This window comes from Muntiacus reevesi, chromosome 4 (genome assembly GCF_963930625.1).
Source record: "Muntiacus reevesi chromosome 4, mMunRee1.1, whole genome shotgun sequence".
Classification (NCBI taxonomy): domain Eukaryota; kingdom Metazoa; phylum Chordata; class Mammalia; order Artiodactyla; family Cervidae; genus Muntiacus; species Muntiacus reevesi.
The window spans coordinates 35,829,495-35,850,481 of record NC_089252.1 but is presented as its reverse complement, the minus strand read 5'-3'; the positions used below and the strand labels follow the sequence as shown (position 1 = coordinate 35,850,481).

The 20,987-nt window shown below is 41.2% G+C and overlaps 1 protein-coding gene and 1 long non-coding RNA gene across 7 annotated transcripts in view; one reads left to right on the top strand and one right to left on the bottom strand.

The window, feature by feature from the left end:
* Positions 1-7,054, top strand: part of DLGAP1 (DLG associated protein 1) — a 288,426-nt gene extending 281,372 nt beyond the window's left edge. For 5 of the 6 annotated variants that reach the window (XM_065932530.1, XM_065932529.1, XM_065932533.1 and 2 more), the window contains 2 exons: positions 3,380-3,532; positions 6,488-7,054. In XM_065932530.1, the coding sequence (XP_065788602.1) occupies positions 3,380-3,532; positions 6,488-6,697 (363 nt within the window). In that variant the 3' untranslated portion in view covers positions 6,698-7,054. Of the gene's footprint in view, positions 1-3,379; positions 4,044-6,487 lie in introns of those variants that run through there. The other variant, XM_065932532.1, reaches the window with a different exon arrangement.
* On the bottom strand, positions 66-15,185 carry LOC136166391 (uncharacterized). Its single transcript, XR_010662896.1, has 3 exons — positions 14,007-15,185; positions 13,405-13,495; positions 66-283 (listed from the first exon to the last, which is right to left on the bottom strand). It is a non-coding gene; the product is annotated as an uncharacterized lncRNA (long non-coding RNA).
* Positions 15,186-20,987: the final 5,802 nt, after the last annotated feature.

The window sequence follows — 20,987 nt, the reverse complement described above, 5'->3', positions numbered from 1 at the left end:
AACTGTCAGCAAAATGCAAGGCCAAGAGCTTCCTCACATTTTTTATTTTTTAAATTCTGCCATCTCCACAAGTGTCATTCCACAAAAATAGCTTTTATTGGCCAATCAATGATCAAGCTGCATCTGTGTGCTCAGTCGCTCAGTTGTGTCCAACTCTTTGTGACCCTATAGACTGTAGCCTGCCAGACTCCTCTGTCCATGAGATTCTCCAGGCAAGAATACGAGAGTGGATAGCCATTTCCTCCTCCAGAGGATACCCCCGACCCACGGGTGGAAACTGCATCTAAAATAAAGAAAATAAAAACCAATTCTTTTAATCTTCTGGAAAGTTCAAAACACAATCATTTGTGATCTGATTGACCCAAACGATGATTTTTTTTTTTTTTTTTTTTTTTTTTTAGCGTTCTAACCACATCTTGTTAACAAGGACAAATACAGACTGGGATTTGTCTAGACAAGACTCAGCCAAGAGCAGATATAAAGTCTGAACAAGTCAGTGCTCTTGTCCCCCTTCACCAGGCTTTTCTTTCTGAAACCCCTCTTTCCTGCCTCCTCACCCCCAACCCCCACACCTATAGTTTGTTTTCCCCTTCCTCAGCAAAAACGACCTGGCCCTTCTTTCACCTTCTCAGAAATTATATTCTGAATTATGAGATAGTATATGTTAGTAAATGCATTGATCAGTGATTTAACAAATATTTTATTGAGCTTCACTATGTGTCAGGTACAGAATTCCTTCTAATTTGTAAACTTGCTCACATATCTCAGATCTTAATTCATATGATTCTTTAACTCTTTAAAAAGTTCATATAAAGCCATATTTCTCAAACTGGCCCTCCTTATCTTTCTCATCCTCTATCACCTCTGACCTCCAAGTGACCTGATTCAGACTGAGGCAGGTTTCACAACTACTTCTTGTGCTGGGTGTCACAGCAGCCACTGATTTAAGAGACTGGCTGAGCACCCAGACTTTTTCTCTCTGCTTCCCCATTCATCCCTTGGATGATGAGGGGGCAAAGAGATTCTTGGTGGGAAAGGAACAAATTTCCCGTGTTACTACAGAGTTAAATGCTATCATTCTATCTATTAATGCACTAGCACAGTTTAACAACAGGGCTTGTGACCTAGAAGGCTTTAGTGAATTTCAAGGTATGAGCAACTTAGCTTTTAATTACAAATAAGATAAGGTAATATATTGTGAGATCATAAAACTCCAGTTGACAAGTACTTTGTTAGTTATTATCTGTCTATTCTGAACCTAGATATTAAGAAACATTCTAGTTTACTATATCAAAATGCTACAGAGAAGCCTCTTGTTAATTCAGGTGTCACTGGAATAGAGTTTAACAGTGAACCAAATACTTACAAATTTTAGAATTTATTTATTCCAACGAACTATGGGTAGTAAGTATAAGGTTATAAATACATTCTTGTATTTATTTTGAAGTCAGACCAATAATATTCATCCATCAAAAGGCTTAAAAGTACTTTTTCCAGTCTATTTACTTTGATGGTCACTGACCCTGTGCTTTCTGAAATTCTGACGATGTCATTTCTTTAGGGTTGTTTTAAAAGTAAGAACGGGCCTCAAGTTATTATATGGCATGAGATTTCACAGTCTTTCCAATTGCCTGGGATCCCCAGAGGTAACCAAATGGAACCTCAATAGAAACCTCTGACAAGTATGAGACCCAGCTATCTGCCCATGAATACCTTTAGCGATTATTGCCGGTAGTAATACCTTCAGTCTCTTAGTTATGGTTTTTCTGTCTCAGATCATATAAATTAGTGGTTCCTACTCTCTAGTGTTTGTCAGGGATATGTGAATGAGGGCAAAGAAAGTCGATCCAGACATCAAAGAATGTCTAATATTACCTAACAAATGCACAGAAATCTATGTGTATGTACAGACAAATGTTCTCACATTTGCCGTATTATGTTATGGTCAATTTAAAACCAGTTCATTTCCAAATGATTATGTCCAAGTACTTATATGATAAAATGTCTTCCTATTAGAAATATCTTAATTGTTAAACACACAATACTTTGAAAATCTAATTCTTTTATTACTTATCACTTGTTTGCCCTATTATTTCACTCAACGTAAGTATTAAAATGAATCTTACTTTATATTCCTTATCTGTTCTCTGAGTATGTTGGATGCCATGGAGTCAAATACTGACTCTAATAACAATGGAGTGTATTTTTTGGTAATATGGTATTTTCATTTAAATATAGTTTTAAATGCATTTTGGCATACATCACACATTCTGGGTTTTTTCCAAATGTTTAGACGCACCGCCATACCATACTGATAGATGTTGTATTATAAAAGAATTTTACCTTGACATTGAGAATAAGTGACTCAAATGTGTCTAAAATGGTTATATAAAATTATCATTTGTAGTGGAATCTTTTTCTTTTTTTAAAAGCCAAATTCATAGAGAGAGTATAAAAGTGTTTGCCAAGGGCTCAGGGGTAGGGGAAATGGAGGGGGCGTTGGTAAAATGATACAGATTTTCAGCTATAAAATGAATGAGGTCTGAGGACCTAATTAGAACATGGTGACTATGGTTGATAACACTGTATTGTCTAACTGAGCTTTGCTAAGAAAGAGTAGAAGATAAATGTTCTCACACACACACACAAAAGGATAAAGATGTGAGGTGATGATGTGCTGCTTAACTCGATGGGGAAGTCCTTATGCAGGGTGTGTCTATATCAAATCATCACATGGTACATCCTAAATATCTTATAATCTTATTTGTCAATTAGTCCTTAATAAAGGTGAATATATGGAGATATATATATATATATATATATAAAATGTATGTACATATGCTCAGTCACTCAGTCGTGTCTAACTCTTTCAGACCCAATGGACTGTAGCCTGCCAAGCTTCTCTGTCCATGGGATTCTCCAGGCAAGAATACTGGAGTGCGTTGTCATGCCCTCCTCCAGGAGATCTCCCCATCCTTGTCTCTTATGTGTCCTTCCAAGGCAGGTGGGTTCTTTACCGCTAGTGCCACCTGGGAAGCCCCATAAAACATATATACATATAACTATAAAATATAAAATAAACAAATAAAAGTACCATCAGTGAGGAGGGCATGGCAACCCACTCCAGTATGCTTGCCCGGAGAATCCCCACGGACAGAGGAGTCTGGCAGGCTACAATCCACGGTGTCGCGACTGAGCGACTGTCGACTGAGCGACTAAGCACAGCACCATCACTAACTTCACTTTTCTCTCCTATCTGAAAACTAAAAGGAACTCACGCTCCTTTTGTTATTTGAAGCATTTGAAAATGCTGCATTGATCCTGGGCTTGTCACAAACATCGCTTCTAAAGCGTGACTGTTTTTCTTTCTCTTGCACAGAATCCCAATGCTCATCCAAGGCCCACCTCTCAGGATCTGGCGGGGTTCTGGGACATGCTGCAGTTGTCCATAGAAAACATTAGTATGAAATTTGATGAACTTCATCAGTTAAAGGCCAATAATTGGAAACAGATGGATCCTCTTGACAAGAAGGTAGAACAATGTAGATTTTGTATGGTTCATTTAAAAACCTGCACAAACCCTGGACAGTCTAAATAGGCTTCTGCTCAGTCTTGCTGTTTACAATGTGAAATGGAGCTGAAATCATATTAATTTCATTGTAATGACAATGTTTACATAGTAATCATTTGGGATATTATCTGTAATATGTTTCAGGCATATTTTTAAAGAAAAACCTGTCTGTGAATTGGAAAATGGGAATGTGGCTATTTTTTTTTTTTGTTAATTAAACTTTAAGTTAAACCATTTTAGTCACTGGAAGGAACTGCCTCCATTTTGCTTTTTAAACTAAAATAAATGACATCTTCAGTGCATGATTACATAGAGCAAGAGTTCAACTTCCTTACACCCCTAGAACGTGTTTCCGAGAAAATAGGAAGCCCTGCAAACTAACCGACTTTGATAATCATTTCATAAATATAGTAATAAAGAAACCACTGTTGTTCAAGTCTAAAAATATACACACCGTATAGTTTCACAGTAATCATAAATGTTGGGATCTTTTTTTTAAAAAAAAAAAAAAAAGGTTTTACCTTTGGTTGATTTGCCTTGGGGAGTATTGCTCACTGGGTTCCTCATGCAAGAGCTTAGAAATAAAGACTCAAATTCTTTTACTTGAATTAATAAACTGCAGTTTTCACATTTGATCACGGTGGCTCCACCAGGCTTGCCCAGGTATCCAATGTCCACCCTCTTAGGCTGACCGGAGATGCATGACATTTTTAACCCTTTGCTTTCCTACAGCCTGAGGTCAAATGATTCTGAGAGGTTCAACTTCTGGAGTCAGGCACAGCCATTTCTGTGATGCCTTTTCCTGATCCTTTCACCTATCAGTCCAGTCCATTCTGCTGCTGCCCATCATAATATCAGAGTTCTTGGAGTCCCTGGGCTCCCAAGAGAAATCTAGTGCTAAGGGCCGGTGCATAATTGAAGGGGCCACCACGCTCATCACTGTCCCTCATCTCTAATTCGGTCACCATCCACCTGGCGGGTTTTGGTATGAAGCATCAAAGTACCATTGATGCCTGTGTGGCCTCTCACTGGGGTAGCCAAACATTTGCATTCATTCTAGTTTTCTTTAATCTGGGTTTAAAACTGTCTGCTAAACAAGTTTTTAAATTGGTCTGGTTTTAAGAAAACATTACAGATGTACACACATACTGGTAACTGATTTTCTAGAGCTGATCCATCTAATTTCTCATTCATCAATTTTTTTAAATTGTTGTTAAAAAAAAAATAAACTATGCAAGGAAAGGAAAATATGACTAAAAAGTTTTCAACAATCGTACTTTCTAAAGTATCTACTGAGTGACCCAATCATGAAGAATTTAAATGTCCAAAAGGAGTGAAGCTAAGAATTGATATATGGTACCTAGTGACAGTTATATGGTAAATCATTATTAACTTGATTTCTAAATCTTCATGCATGGTATCTGTGATCAGAGCTTTGCATCACCCCATGAACTGGAGGGGAAACAATGAACAAATGCAATCAGAGTTGGTGGAATACGGTTTGCACTCTGTGCTTCCTTTTTTTAAATCCACTCGAGACTCCACCGTGAACAACCGGCGGGCAACTCCACTTCAGTAAGGGTAACTAGGCACTTCACGAAGGCCAGCAAAAGAGGGACACAGAGAGTGCCCTTTGGAGAATCATGGAATCCGTATTTTAAGATACTTGTCACATTTAGGTTTATGAGAATTTAAGGCATTTTATTAAAAGATGAAATCATCAGATTCACATGGACCTTTTTGCAGCCTGAAAACTCACTATCTTTTTCCTAAAAATCCTTTGTGATGTAGATTCCCTTTCCCACTGTATTTTCTTTTTTCCAGTCCAAGTGATGAATGATTTTTGTTTTTGCAGTGGCATTTAAAAATAGCCCACCGTTTTCTAGTTTGCTGCTGCTGGGGGTGTGGGGGTGTGGGGGTGTGGGGAAGGGGAGCGGGGATGAACTCTTTCAGTCTTGTGTTCAGATGTCACGGCATAATGTCTGTCCCTATGATGAAACAGCCTTCAGGGCCACCAAGGTCACCCTGAAGCCCTTAATTCGTGATGGTCCAGCAGGAATGTTTTAGGAGCTGACTCCACACCCCCAAGGGTAGGAACTGTCCAAGTCCTCCCTCCAGGGTGACCCTGCCGAGTACATCTAGATCTGTGTGTCTGTGTGTGATGTGTAAATGGGTGGAAGTCACTGGGACACCAGCAAAGCTAAACGAACACAGTTTTAACAATCGCTTCTTCCTCGTTTGGCTGTTTAGGTTTGGGTGGGCTCTGGGGAGAGGGCAGGGATGTTTTTAAACTCTGAACCCAGCTGGTACCCACACGCTGCCGCCCTGCTTAGAGGGGGTGCAGAATCTAAGAGGCGACCGCCGCCCCCTCCTTCCCATCTCTGGCATCCGGAAGAGTCTGGAGTCTCCAGAGAAAAACCACAGTAAATATGCTGGAAGCTGCGGCCTTTAGGTGTGAGGGGCAGGGGGCGGGGGCTGGTTAGATTTTAAATACCCATATCCTTCCCTTGGAGAGACTAGTTCTGCCCTCCAGCTTTACCCTTGACCTTAAACTTCCCAGTATTTTTTTTACCCTCATGCATCTTTTTGAAAACCCAAGCCAGAATACTAAAGAAAAATATATATACATTTTATGTGCTCAGTCGTTCAGTCATGTCTGACTCTTGAGACTGTGGCCCGCCAGGCTCCTCTGTCCATGAGATTCTCCGGGCAAGAATACTGGAGTGGGTTGTCATTTCCTTCTCCAATACATATATATATATATGTAAATATGTATACAGTGTGCAGATCAGAACTAACTTAACCACCCTTAGGCTTAAAAAGAAAGAAATGTGTGCTAACTACTGACCTATCCCAGTTTCCCCCAAGCTTGTCCTGAGAAGCTGTGTAATGTCATGAACCTTCTGCTTTGATCAGGAGCGAAGGGCCCCTCCTCCAGTGCCCAAGAAGCCGGCGAAGGGCCCCGCGCCGCTGATCCGGGAGCGCTCGCTGGAGAGCTCGCAGCGCCAGGAGGCCCGCAAGCGCCTGATGGCCGCCAAGCGCGCCGCGTCCGTCCGCCAGAACTCGGCCACCGAGAGCGCCGAGAGCATCGAGATCTACATCCCCGAGGCGCAGACCCGGCTTTGAGGCCCCGGCCGCCGCGCCCCCGCCGCCGCCGCCGCCGCCGCCGCCTCCTCCCCGGCGCCTGCCCACCCGCGTAGACGCGGCCCCTCTCTAGGTCACCCGCCATCCATCCTCCGTCCTCCTCGAGCTAGTCCGTCCCTAGATTCCAGCAATATCCAACCGTAGGGTATCTCAGACATCCAGGATCCCGCCGGGGGGGGGGGAGGAAGGGGGGGTCCCTAGGGACCTCGCCGTCTTCCACGCGAAAGAAACTAGGGCTCCGATCCCCTTGATTTCCCAGACACGCTTCCTATTTTGGGCGAGCAGATTGGAGCGCTTGATGTCCAGCCTCAGACATCACACCCTGTCACCAGAGTCCGGGAGTGACGCACCGAGAGGGGACGAAGAGGGGCTGGGCGCGGGGGGACCAGGATGTGTGGTGGGTGGGGAAGAGAAGCAAAGTCTGCAGGTGCCCGGGGGGGAGGGGTGGGGTGCGGGTACCTGCGTCGCTCACAGCTGCACAAACTGCCTCACTGTTGTGTCATCAGTCACTGCTTCAAATGTCACACTCAGCAGAAGATTGTCAATTTGATCTTTCAGGGACATCCATCTATTCCGAAAGGCAATAAAACGAAGACAGGAAAGGCAAGACCAAGGAAGCACTGCTAGCTTAAGAGACTACATAAGGGATTTTTTTCTTTTGTCCTATTCTTAAGACAATTTAGACCTGAAGTGTTTTCTCAACTTTTCTTGTACTATGTATATTATATTGTTGTTGTGGTGGTGGGCGGGGGGAGGTCTTTACAGGGGAAAGTGTTGGTTCCATTACTTTGTTAGTGTCCATCTTGGGGAGGGGGGGAGCCTACCTAATTACACAGATAGAAGTACATCTCTGCTTACCAAGTGCTGTAAATGGCAGCCGGCCTGCTTTCTGAGAAGAGTCGGGATTTTCCCATCATCCCCTTCGAATGCTACACATTCGGTCTCTTTTAACCCAGTAGTTCATAGGGCAGACATTTGTCTCCATCAGTCTTTCCTCACTGCTCCAGAGTCCTATCACACCCCCGTATCAGGATTTTGTCCTATGTCAAATCCATCAAATAAGCTTTCTGTCCCAGTAGACGTGCTGTCTCATTTCAAAGAGCAGCCACTCATCTTGAGGTCCCAAGTAGAGAGAAAAGAAATTTGACCTGCAAGGTTCAGCAGCCATGTGGAGGGGGATAGCACTGCGGTTCCTAAATACTGAAGAGACCCAGGGATTTGGCAGAGAAGGTTGATTTCTGGTTTTAGTCATGATGGATGGCATATGACCTTTGCGGCCAGCTGACGTTATCTTTAAATGCCCTTACTCCTAGCAGTTTAAACACTTAGAATGAGGTGATCTTACATGATCACTGGCATTTTATCCAGCTCCCTAAAGTGTTAGATATCACCATTGAAAAATGAAAGACTTTTAAAAAGATATATCAGATACACTTGCACCAGAGACGCTTTAAAAAAAAAAAAAAATACACTCTCATAGCCAGGTGCTAATTTTATTTTAAAAATTAAGAGAAGTGATGGGTTTTGGCAACAACTATTTTCATGGACATATTCTAAAACCACTAGAGAATTCGCTACCTCTCAGAGCCATTGATGCTTTGAGCTATCTTTATAAACAGGGCACAAATGTTTACTGCTGTGGTTTACAAGAAAAGGGCTACTAACTTATTAAAAAACAAACCAACTTTTAACTAGAGTGGACAAAGCACCTTTGAGTACTTTGTAAAATTGGAGCAGATAGAGAATTTAAGCTTCAAGTATTTTCTGGTTTTAAAAGAATACACGTTTTCTTTACTCTGTAGCAGCCGGGGAAGGTCACACAAAGTTTGTATCAGGTAAGGCCAACTGCCACCTTGGGTAGCCTGTGGTCATGTTCAGCCATGACAATGACTCAGAACTCACAGACTAATGTGAAGGAAACAGCATCCATTTGAAGACCCACGTTCCCATCCACAGCTCTGTGCCCTGAGGGAGAGATAAGATTTGGATGGAGAAATAGATTTCTAAAGATCATCCTACAATATTTTCTTTGGAAACTGGTTTAGCCCAGGATATTTTAAGAGAGACAAGAGGTGGCCTATTTATCTTGTCTACATGAATGGTATTTGTATATTCATAAGCTATTTTTGGTAAGAATTTTAAATCTTTTAGCAGAATGCCTACAGGCATCATGACCTTTGCCTTCCTTGAAAACACCAATTGTACAAACACTTTATAAAAAGCTAATTATTGATGTTAAGACATGACCCCACATAAAACTGCTTGTTGATCACTTGCCCTGTTAAGCCTGACATCCATGAGCATAACCCTTGTTACATTGTTCTTTTTGATGTAATTTGTAGAAATGTTTTTTAGTTAATAATGGAAAATGTATGTACCCTGAAAAACTACTTATTTTGTTTAACTTTGGTACAAAGGTGTTTGGGTATTTTCTTGGGGAGGGGGGAATTACAAAAGAAGTTTGTCTCCCACATCAAAAAAACGTTCAAAGAAATTAAGTATTTATTATATTTTTTGCAGATGTTTCCATACAACTCACATAACCTTTTTGTAAAGAGAGATGAAGAAATGGATTAAAGATTTTTAATATTTGAAATGGTAAATAGAACTAATTTATTTGTACTATATTTCTGTTATTTATAGATGTTTCCTTAATGTTTTACTGTGCATTACCACTTTAATTTAAGCCTTATCCTTGTGAATTTACCATTTCTTTTTTAAAACATGTCTAGATGCATATTTTAAATAACTGGAATGTAAATCACTAGCATATCTGAATTCCCAAATGTAATTTTTAAAAATTATTTTGGTTTGGAAAAAAAGATTCATTTGAAAGCTTTCAGATGGAGGGGTGGGGAACATTTTTATGGCTTTATGAATTGGAATTTCATAGGCTTATCTACCTAGATTGTGTGCGGACAAAAAAATAATTGTAAATAGATGAATGTTTCCCATGATGTAAAAAGAAATTAATAAAATAATTAATGCACTGCTTTCAGGTCTCTCTGTTTTCACTACAGAGTCCTGCTTCTTCCAGAAGAGAAGTAATTGTCTTTGGGGGAGTAATTAAGCAGTTCAGAAGCATAGCATTCTGATTTTCATTGTAACAACACATATTCTAGTACCTGTGAGCTTGTGGGTAGACCTTGTCCCTTATGGAAGGGATTTAAATACAGAAAACTAAAAGTCCTTTTACTGTGATGATCATACACTTCTGAAAGGTTCAGGTCAGGGACTGTATGTTTTATGAAAGGAGTTATCAGCTTCTCAAACAGGTGCAAATCTGTATGGATTTTAACCCATGTGCGTATCTTGCCAAACATGTCAGTTTTGTTTCCTACATAGTTCTCCAGGGTAGGAAAAATCAGAATAATGCATTGTGGGTTTCATTTCACCCTTGCACTAATGAAAAATTACTCCCTGAGCTTTGGTAACTCGCCCAGTATGACACAATTATTAAGTGAGCAATTTACGCCCCAAATTCAAACTTCCATTTAGCTTCGTCTTCTGTGATGTCTTTATCTTTCTTCCCACATTTAAAATTGGTAACTGCCACTGTTGATCTCCCCTGGTTTTCATCTACGTCCTATCTGTAAACCTTACTTTATACACAAAAATAGAGACTCACCAAAAACAAAGTAAATTAGAACGCTTTATAAAGTGGACTTGCAATGATCTGAAGAGGCCACAACTCTGAAACCTGTGTCCACAGTACTCCCTCCCACCAGGTTCTTGGGCAGAGCCACCAAACTATATGCAACAGACTTGGACATTGTTAAGCAAATAAGCCATTTTGTCCAATTTTTATACATAAGCAAGAACCTGTGCTAGTCACCAAAATAACACAATGTACTTTTGAAAATGCTTCAAAAGAGTAGAGATCAAGTGGCTGTACACAGGCGAGGTTGCAAAGATCTCACTACCTTGGCTCACGCGCTGACCATGTAGTCTGAACCGTGGTTATACTTCTTGATTTTTAACAAACTCTGATATTTCATCAGGGCCCCTTGAACATTTCAGCCAATCCAAAAATGAAATTAGGTTTTGCATGCAAAAATTTGAATTTCAATGAAGAAATCTCCTATGTTACAGGGTCCACTCATCCCACAAAATGTAATTTCGTTTTTTATAGATAGGTATTGAACAAAATGGTTTGAATTTCTTTTTATGGCTTTGAAATCCAGTCCCTTGAAAATATAAATTGATTTTTATTTAAATAAACAACATATGAAAAATCCTAGTGTCTGACTGTGTTCATTCTTGAATGCCACTGTCACCAAAGGGTGTTGAAATCCACCTGGGGTTTGTTCGATATTTGTCTTTCAGCTGCTAAACCAAAATCAGATCAACTCCTTTGGCAAACAGAAACCAGTGGCCCAGCCTGAAAACCTCTCTGGTCCTAACTCATCTCTACTGGTGTAAGTTTACAGTTTTTCAGTCATTAAGTCATGTCCAACTCTTTTCAACCTGATGGACAGTAGCACTCCAGGCTTCCCTGTCCTTCAATATCTCCTGGAGTTTGCTCAAACTCGTGTCCATCAAGTTGATGATGCCATCCAACCATCTCATCCTCTGTTGCTCCCTTCTCCTCCTGCCCTCAATCTTTCCCAGCATCAGGGTCTTTTCCAATGAGTCAACTCAGTTTCCCTCATAGCTCAGCTGGTAAAGAACCTGCCTGCACTGCAGGAGACTCCAATTCAATTCCTGGGTCGGGAAGATCTGCTGGAGAAGGGATAGGCTACCCAGTCCCATATTCTTGGGCTTCCCTGGTGGCTCAGCCGTAAAGAATCCACCTGCAATGTGGGAGACCTGGGTTTGATCTCTGGATTGGGAAGATCCCCTGGAGAAGGGAAAGGCTACCCACTCCATTATTCTGGCCTGGAGAATTCCATGGCCTGTATAGTCCATGGGGTCTCAAAGAGTCAGACACAACTGCTCAACTTTTACTTTCATTTCACAACTCAGCTTACAGGATACATCTTAAATTTCTCTGCAAACCCCTTATTTCCCCTGAAGCAGAGAGAGGAAACAATGTGCTCTTCCTGATTGGACTTCCTCCTGATCCAGGGAGGCATCATTGGAAAATCACAGGGACGGAAAGCCCCAGTGCAGTAGTCAATGGATTATTTTGATATGACCTGTATGCAAATAAGCACAAGCCTGAATTTAGAGAACATGGCTGAAAGCAAGAAAACATTTTAATAAATATCAAAAGTCATACTCTGCCATGTAGCTTATTGAACTGTTGCTATTCACCAAATGTTTTCACTAGAACAGATGAAAAATGCCAATTCTTCCACTTCACGCTTCTAGTCTGGCCTCTGGGAGATGTCGATGTTAATGTCCTCTTTCCAGATTACCTGATAGGTAAATCAGTGTCACAGAGAATTTGATAAAGAGATTCTTCTAGGGATTCCCCTGGTGTTCTAGTGGCTAAGACCCCACATCCCCAATGCTGGGGGCCAGGGTTTGAACCCTGGTCAGGGAATTAGAACCCAAATGCCACAACTAAAAAAAAAAAATCCTGCATGCCACAACTAAGATCCAGTGCAGCCAAATAAATAAAATAAAAATTAAAAGAGAGAGAGACTCTTTCATTAAAAAAAAAAAAAAAAAAACCTCTCCTTTCAGTTTAAAAAATATATATATATTTATTTTTATTGATTGATTTGACTGTGCCAGGTCTTAATTGCAGCACTTGGGATCTTCAATCTTCACTGAAGCATGCAGGATTTTTAGTTGATCTTTCTTTAGTTGTGGCATGTGGGATCTAGTTCCCTAACCAGGGATCGAAACCAGGCCCCCTGCATTGGGAGGGCAGAGTCTTAGCCACTGGGCCACCAGGAAAGTCCCTCCTTTTCACTTTGTAAAGGAGGATGTTTGCTGTTTAGTCACTGAGTCGTGTCCAACTCTTTCATGATCCCATAGACTGCAGCCCACCAGGCTCCTTTGTCCATGAGATTTCCCAGGCAAAAATACTGGAATGGGTTGCCATTTCCTTCTCCAGGGGATCTTCCTGACCCAGGGGTTGAAACCACATCTTCTGCATTGGTAGGTAAATTCTTTACCACTGACCTATCAGGGAAACCCATACATACGTATACACACACACACACATATACATATATATATAAATACACACACACATGCACAGAGTGAACAAATTGATTTGAGATGTATTTCACCCTGGATTTCAAATCTTTACCATAATAAAAGAAAAGAAATGTAGAAAACTTTTAGAAGGAGCAAGACAGCAATGGACTTCCTCTTCAAATTCCATTTTTTATCTATTACTTTCTATTCTAGAGCTATCAGACAGCCTCAATAAATGCTTCTCTTGAGAAGAATGTGTTTCTGCCAATCAGAGGAGGTAGGGAGGTTAGAGATAGGAGGCAGCCAAATTGACTGAGTAATCAGCTAAAATTGAGGATATTTAACCCACAAATCTACAGGTTTCCTGTACAATTATTCCCAATACTGAACCCACTAATATCTTGCTTTCCAGTTTCTTTTCCTATGGCATAAAAAAAGAATTCAAACCCTATTATCCGTGAGTCTGAAACACCTTACCTCAAAACATAACCTTTTCTTAAAAAAATAATGAAATGTTTGTCTCATAAATCCATATGAAGTATTCATCAAGTTTAGCCCTATTATCTTGTGATTTTATTAAACAAATATATTCTTACCTGCAATTGGAATATCACTCTGCGCTTGCTTCCAAGTCATTTACAATCATGTTAAACAGGACCATTTCAGGTAGCAAAATTATTTACAATTCTGTCCAGAAAAAAAAAATCCCTTTATTACTATTATTTTCTTTTTCTTGTCTTAAAAGTCATCACCCAGTCATCACATAATGTACCTTCACCTTTCAACCGGACACTGATTGGATTCTTTTCAAAGATTTTTAGAAAATGTAAATGACTAACATTCACTTGTTTTCCTGTTCCTATATTATTAACCAGTTCAAAAGTTACATCTAAATTAAACATAGTTTCCTCTTTAATGCTACTCTCCCAACCCAGAACTGTTAACTCTAGGTGTTCAATGATCTATCTTATTAGGGAATCCACTTACTCTAAGAATGCTCTAAAGCTAAACAACTAACTAGATACTAAGCAGGAAAACTGGAAGGTTGGATTCAGAATAGCAGTGTGATATATGATGAAAGTGATCAATCCTAAATTTTAAACTTCAAATCCCAGTTCAGCAAACATCAACCACAAAAGAAATATGAAGTTGAAATTAATCACAAAAGGATTATACCATATAAAAAAATTATACTTACATTTCAGTGGAACTGTGTAAAGGACTGGATCACGTAGAATCGCTGCATGTACACTATAGCAGTGTTGATAGTCAATTATGAGACATTAAGATGTTGACCTTAAGGAGGACGGGGGACGCAAATAGTCTTAGTTTTCTCTTCTATTACAGAGAGGGAAAATGCATTCTTCCTACTGACTCTAGTACAAGGAGGTTATAAAGAAAAATTATAAGCTCTATAATCTTAAATTCTGGTGCTTTCACTGCTTCTGAAGACCAGTGCTCTGCAAATAAAAAACATTCCTGCATAGCTAGCCTTCAGAGATCTACATGAGTAATGATCGGTTGAAGACCCCTTCCTTCTTTCTAGGGCATTCAAGTGCAATGCCTACCAGCAATTTCTATTATCAAAAATGAAGAGGAACATCTAGGGAATTAGATAATACCATGGATGTCCCCATAAAGTACACTGGAAGAAACATTTCTGCAGATTATAATTAAAATATTCTATTCACTGTAACAGGGTGACATTTTCAAGGCATTTTAGTCTTAGGGAATAACCTCTTGCTATAGAAAATATTTATTTCTATAAATGACGTTTTTTAAAACACCAGTAGCTTTGGGGAATTCCCTGGAGATCCAGTAGTTATGACTCCATGCTTCCATTGGAGAGGGCACAGGTTCGATCCCTAGTGGGGAAAACTAGGATCCCACAAGCAGCACGTTGCTAGAAAAAGCACCAGCTTCATCACGTCATTTCCTTTCTAGAATAAAACCTAATGTATTTTGCTACCTCAGCCAATACAATGTCTGTCCGTGATTTGAAATTTCCAAGTGTGAGAAGAGGCAGATCTTTTCTTTTTTTTTTTTGAAGAGGCAGATGTTAAACAAAGGTAAGAAGGAGGTGAGTTAAATCATTTACTCTTAGATTCCCTTCAAGGGAAGAGAGCCTGGTTGCCTTCACTGCCTTTGCTGGCAGGACTTGACAGGTTTCTTCTCTACAGCCTGGCCCCTTGGCAAGAGCAGGACCAGGAAGATCAGGGGCAGCCTGGTACTGCCAAGACTGAACTTGACAAACTTTAAAGAGCAGCTCAAGTCTCCTGACTTGCTTCTTAAGGTAGTCGAGCAAGGTAAGGAGTCTGGAATGGCTGAAAAGTGATCCTTTCCAAGGAGCTGGTGTCTGTTTCCATCTCAAGTCAGCGCCCCAAAGATCCCTTGACTAGCAGGTTGTTCAAAATGAAATCTGAAAGAAATCTTACAGAGAGAGTAAATAATTGATCAGTAGTTTGGAAAGTTGGAACACAAGAAAGATGATGACACAGCACAAAACGGCGATTTCAGAACTGAACGCACGTGCCTGTGAAGCACTTAGGGAATAGTAGTGACGTGAGGATTGGGTATTCAGATAGTTCTGAGTAATTCTGGACACAAAGAAAGAAAAATACCCTACTCTTGGGGATCTAAGAATGTCAGGGTCTGTCAGTGGCTGAATTCATCATGTCATCATTGTCAAGGGCACTTCTTTTAAAGACAGATTATGAGGAAGCCAAAGACCAGCTATTCTTCCAGCAAAAATAGCACATTACAGTTGGATTAAATATTTAACTGAGAGAATTTGGGTTAAATATTAAGGAAATGCTTGCCTAAAGAAATACAAGGTCTTGACCACTCTGAGAGAGCTGGTATACGTCCCCAGAGATGGTCATCCTGACAAAACTGTCAGGATCCTCTTGAAGGAGGGCAGGTTCTCCGAGGCTCTTAGTGCTCAAATGTGTTCGTTAGATGATAGACACAGAAAAGACAGGTCCCCCCACCCTTCCACACCCCAGGGTCCCTGTTGGCTTCATCTTGCAGTCAAGGTTTCCCAGCAGGGCTCCTGTAAGTGACTCCAGATACACATACAGATAGGACCCAGCTGGGAGAAAACAAAGAGGAGGGAAAAGCCCCCACACACGCCAGCAGAAACACCCCTGCCGTGTCACTCTGATTGTATCATTCTGACGTGAGGTTGGTAGGACAGCATTGCCAAATGCTTATAAGACATTTACAAATAGCCTCAGCCTTTCTTTAGAGACTGAACCGACCCTCTCATCAGCCTCATGCTGCCCTGAGTAGACCTGTCTGCCCAGCAGGGACAGGGCGATTGGGTAAGTGGGGAAGAACGCAGGCTACAGAACCAGACTGCCTCGGTTCAAATCCTCAGCTCACTGGGTCTTTTCGGCCAAGTTGCTTAGCCTTTCTGTGCCTCAATATCCCCATCTGTACAATTAGGAAGAAAATAGTACCTGTTTCCCAATAAGGACCGCTGTATAGCACAGGGAACTTGGCTCAATATTCTGTAATAACCTACACTGGAAAAGAATTTGAAATAGTTATACGTGTATGCCTCTCTGAGTCACTTTGTTGTACACCTGAAACTAACACAACGCTGTTAATCAACTATACTCTGACATAAAATAGAAATTAAAACAAGAAAATAGTACTTGTCTCATAGGGTTGGCCTAAGGCTTAAATGAATTAATACATGTGTGTATGCTCAGTCGCATCCGACTCTTTGCAATTCCAATGACTGTAGCCCACCAGGCTCTCTGTCCATGGGATTTTCCAAGGAAGAACACTGCAGCGGGTTGTCATCTGCTGTTCCAGGGAATCTTACTGACCCGGGGATTGAACCCAAGTCTCTTGCATCTCCTACATTAACAGGGGGATTCTGTATCATTGTGCCACCTGGGAAGCCCCGAATTAATACAGGCAAAGCTCTTAATACAGTGCCTGATACATGGCAAGCATTCAATAAATGTTCACTATAACATCACCACACATTTACTGAGAAGGCACTATTTGACATGCATCCTGTAATTAATCATTACAGCAGCCCCATGAAATAGATACTACAAATAAATTAGGGAGACCTCAAGGTCACAGGTAAATGACAGAGCTTGTATTTTAAACCAATGTAACTCTAGATCCTTTGTATGGGGAGATTTTTATGCAAGACAAAAAGACAAAGCAATGTATCTGGGTGTTTTCATTTGTTTTTTTCAGGTGAAAAATGCACACATATGAAAATTTCAAAAAGAATGAGGGCATATAATGAATATAAGCCTACTTTTCACTCCAGTTCTTTGCTGCTGTATTCAACATATTTGAATACTTGGTTGTACATCCTTGCAAAATTTTTCAATGCACATTCAAGTGTATATTTTTTTTCCTTTCCCCACAGGCTGGAAGCATACTAGACACATGCTTCTACTATTTGCTTTTTCATTTAGTAATGAATACTCCATTTTAGAACATTCTGACTCAGCCATTCTCTTCCATAACATTCCACTTCATGAACGAACCATAATACACTCAATGATGGACATTTAGGCTATTTCCACCATTTGCTATGACAAAAAAAAAAAAAAAAAAAACTTGCAATGAAAATTGTTTTACAGTGCATCTTTAGGACATGCGGAAGTGTATCTTAGGGTTATATTTTTAGACAAATCAATGCATACTTTTGTTTTTAAATATTGCGAATTGGCCTTCCAAAAAGACTGCTTTGATTTCTATTTCATCAAGCACATATAAGTTTCAGCACCTACCTTTGCAAACAAGGAAACAAAGCTTTCATAAAGTAAATTCAGAGGTGTGCTTAAAACAGCAACCACAAAACTGGCATCTTCCAGTTGAATTTCAAAAAGGAAGGAAAAAAATCTCTAGAAATGTGGGGAGGTAGATGTACTGTAACGTCAACCCCAGGGGATGAACTCCTCCTGGAACTGGGTCTGATTGCACACCCCTTAGACGGCAGCCTGGCTACCCAACTCCAGTATTCTTGCCTGGACGAGATATTCCATGAACAGAGGAGCCTGGCGGGCTACATTCCATGGCTTAGCAAAGAGTTGGACACGACTGAGTGAATAACACTTTCACTTTTCCCTAGACAGCAGCCTTCTCATACTGTTCATGGGGTTCTCAAGGCAAGAATACTGAAGTGGTTTGCCATTCTTTTCTCCAGTGGACCATGTTTTGTCGGAACTCTCCACCATGACCTGTTGGTCTTGAGTGGCCCTACACGGCATGGCTCACAGCTTCATTGAGTTAGACAAGGCTATGGTCCATGTGATCAGATTGGTTAGTGTTCTGTGATTGTGGTTTTCTTTCTGTCTACCCTCTGATGGAGAATGATAAGAGACTTATGGAAGCTTCCTGATGGGAGAGACTGACTGAGGGGGAAACTGGGTCTTGTTCTGATGGGTGGGGCCATGCTCAGTAAATCTTTAATCCAATTTTCTGTTGAAGGACTGGGCTGTGTTCCCTCCCTGTTGTTTGACCTGAGGCCAAACTATGGTGGAGGTAATGAAGAGAATGGCGACCTCCTTCAAAAGGTCCCATGCACACACTGCTACACTCAGTGCCCCCAGTCCTGCAGCAGGCCACCGCCGACCCACGGCTCTGCTGGAGACTCCTGGACACTCACAGGCAAGTCTGGGTGGGGTCAGTCTCTTGTGGGGTCACTGCTCATTTCTTCTGGGTTCTGGTGCACACAAGGTTCTGTTTGTGCCCTCCAAGAGTCTGTTTCCCAGTCCTCTGTAAGTTCTGGTGGCTCTATGGTGGGATCATTGAAAAAGCAAGAGAGTTCCAGAAAAACATCTATTTCTGCTTTATTGACTACGCCAAAACCTTTGACTGTGTGGATCACAACAAACTGTGGAAAATTCTGAAAGAGGGGAATACCAGACCACCTGACCTACCTCTTGAGAAATCTGTATGCAGGTCAGGAAGAAACAGTTAGAACTGGACATGGAACAACAGACTGGTTCTGAATAGGGAAAGGAGTATGTCAAGGCTGTATGTTGTCACTGTGCTTATTTAACTTATATGCAAAGTACATCATGAGAAATGCGAGGCCTGATGAAGCATAAACTGTAACTGAGATTGCTGGGAGAAATATCAATAACCTCAGATATGCAGATGACACCACCCTTATGGCAGAAAGTGAAGAAGAACTAAAGAGCCTCTTGATGAAAGTGAAAGAAGAGAGTGAAAAAGTTGGCTTAAAGCTCAACATTCAGAAAACATAAGAACATGGCATCCAGTCCCATCACTTGATGGCAAATAGATGGGAAAACAATGGAAACAGTGACAGACTTTATTGGGGAGGCTCCAAAATTACTGCAGATGGTGCCTGCAACCATGAAATTAAAAGACACTTGCTCCTTGGAAGAAAAGTTATGAGCAACCTAGACAGCATATTAAAAAGCAGAGATATTACTTTGTCAACAAAGGTCCATCTAGTCAAAGCTATGGTTTTTCCAGTAGTCATGTATGGATGTGAGAGGTGGACTATAAAGAAAGCTGAGTGCAGAAGAATTAATGCTTTTCAACTGTGGTGTTGGAGAAGACTCTTGAGAGTCCCTGGTACTGCAAGGAGATCAAACCAGTCCATCCTAAAGGATATCAGTCCTGGATATTCATTGGAAGGACTGATGCTGAAGCTGAAGCTTCAATACTTTGGCCACCTGATACAAAGAGCCGACTCATTGAAAAAGACCCCGATGCTGGGAGAGATTGAGGGCAGGAGGAGAAGGGGATGACAGAGGATGAGATGGATGGCATCACCGACTCGACGGACATGAGTTTGGGTAAGCTCTAGGAGTTGGTGATGGACAGGGAAGCCTGGCGTGCTGCAATTCATGGGGTCGCAAAGAGTTGGACACTACTGAGCGACTGAACTGAACTGAACTGAGACGGCAGCTTAAGATCCCCACTGGCTTCTACAGCAAGGTCTAGGCTAACCTCCGGGCTAGAGCCAGGACAGGAGCAGAGTGGACGCACTTGAATGGTGAGTAGGTTTATACCAGGACACCAGCACCTATGCATGGCTGTTCTTATTTTATTAGTTTTTTTTTAAGTGAAACTTCACTTCTAAAAAGTCTTTAAGATGATTTACAGAATGAAAATATAAAACACTGACCAATTTTTTAAATTAAAAAGAAATAAAAAAAGGAAATTGGGAGGAATTTTCTGGTGGTTCAGTGATCAGGTCTTGGTGCTTTCACTGCCAGGGCCCAGGTTCAGTCCCGGTGGGGGAGTAAGATCCTGCAAGCCGCAGCATTAGTTGTTCAGTCTTGTCTGACTGAACCTGGGCTCAGTCAGGTTGGGACCACATGGACTGAAGCCTGCCAGGCTCCTCTGTACCTGGGATTCTCCAGGCAAGAATACTGGAGTGGGTAGCCATTCCCTTCTTCAGGGGATCTTCCCAACCCAGGGATCACACCTGGGTCTCCTGCATTACAGACGGATTCTTTACCATCTGCACCATCAGGCAAGCAGCTGGGTGTGGCCAAAAAAAAGGAAAAAAGAAAGAAAATTGCTAGAAAAATAACTTCACCAAGTTGCCAGAGTAACCCCCTGTAAATTCTAAATTTCTTTCTAGGCTTCCTGGCAGTCAGAGCAAAGCAGTCAGTGTTCTTTACAGTTTACTTCACTGAGTTTGGAGACATCAAAACTTTAAAAATCCCCCTTCGATGTTTAAAGAGCTACCAAACCGAGCAGATGCCGCAAACTTAAGGTGTGAGCACAACTGCCTCTCAAATCACAAGCGACCACGAAGAATGGAGTCTGACAACTGTGTCTTTAAAACCAACCCTCTCTCATTTAAGCAATCTGAGTGATATTTTTCAGTCTTGGCAAACAAATAACCCTAGAGTTAACTGACATCCTTGTTGGGCCTGACATCCTTTGTGTTCAGTCCAAGAATGTGTCCTTCCCTGTAGGAAGTAAGCGATATTTCAGTGGGTCTTTTTTTTTTTTCTTTTCTAGCAGACCTCCTGACAAATAAGAAGTCCTCCTTTTCCTGTTCAGACAGGCCCATATCAGAGCGTGTGACTGTCGAGACTGATTGGTCTATGAGCAGGAACTCTTGTTTCCCAAACACATCTCTGTGTCACGCTAAAGGCTGTAGCCCTTTCAGCCCAGCTGTCTCAGCGGAAAGCCTCTGTTGTCCCTTGGG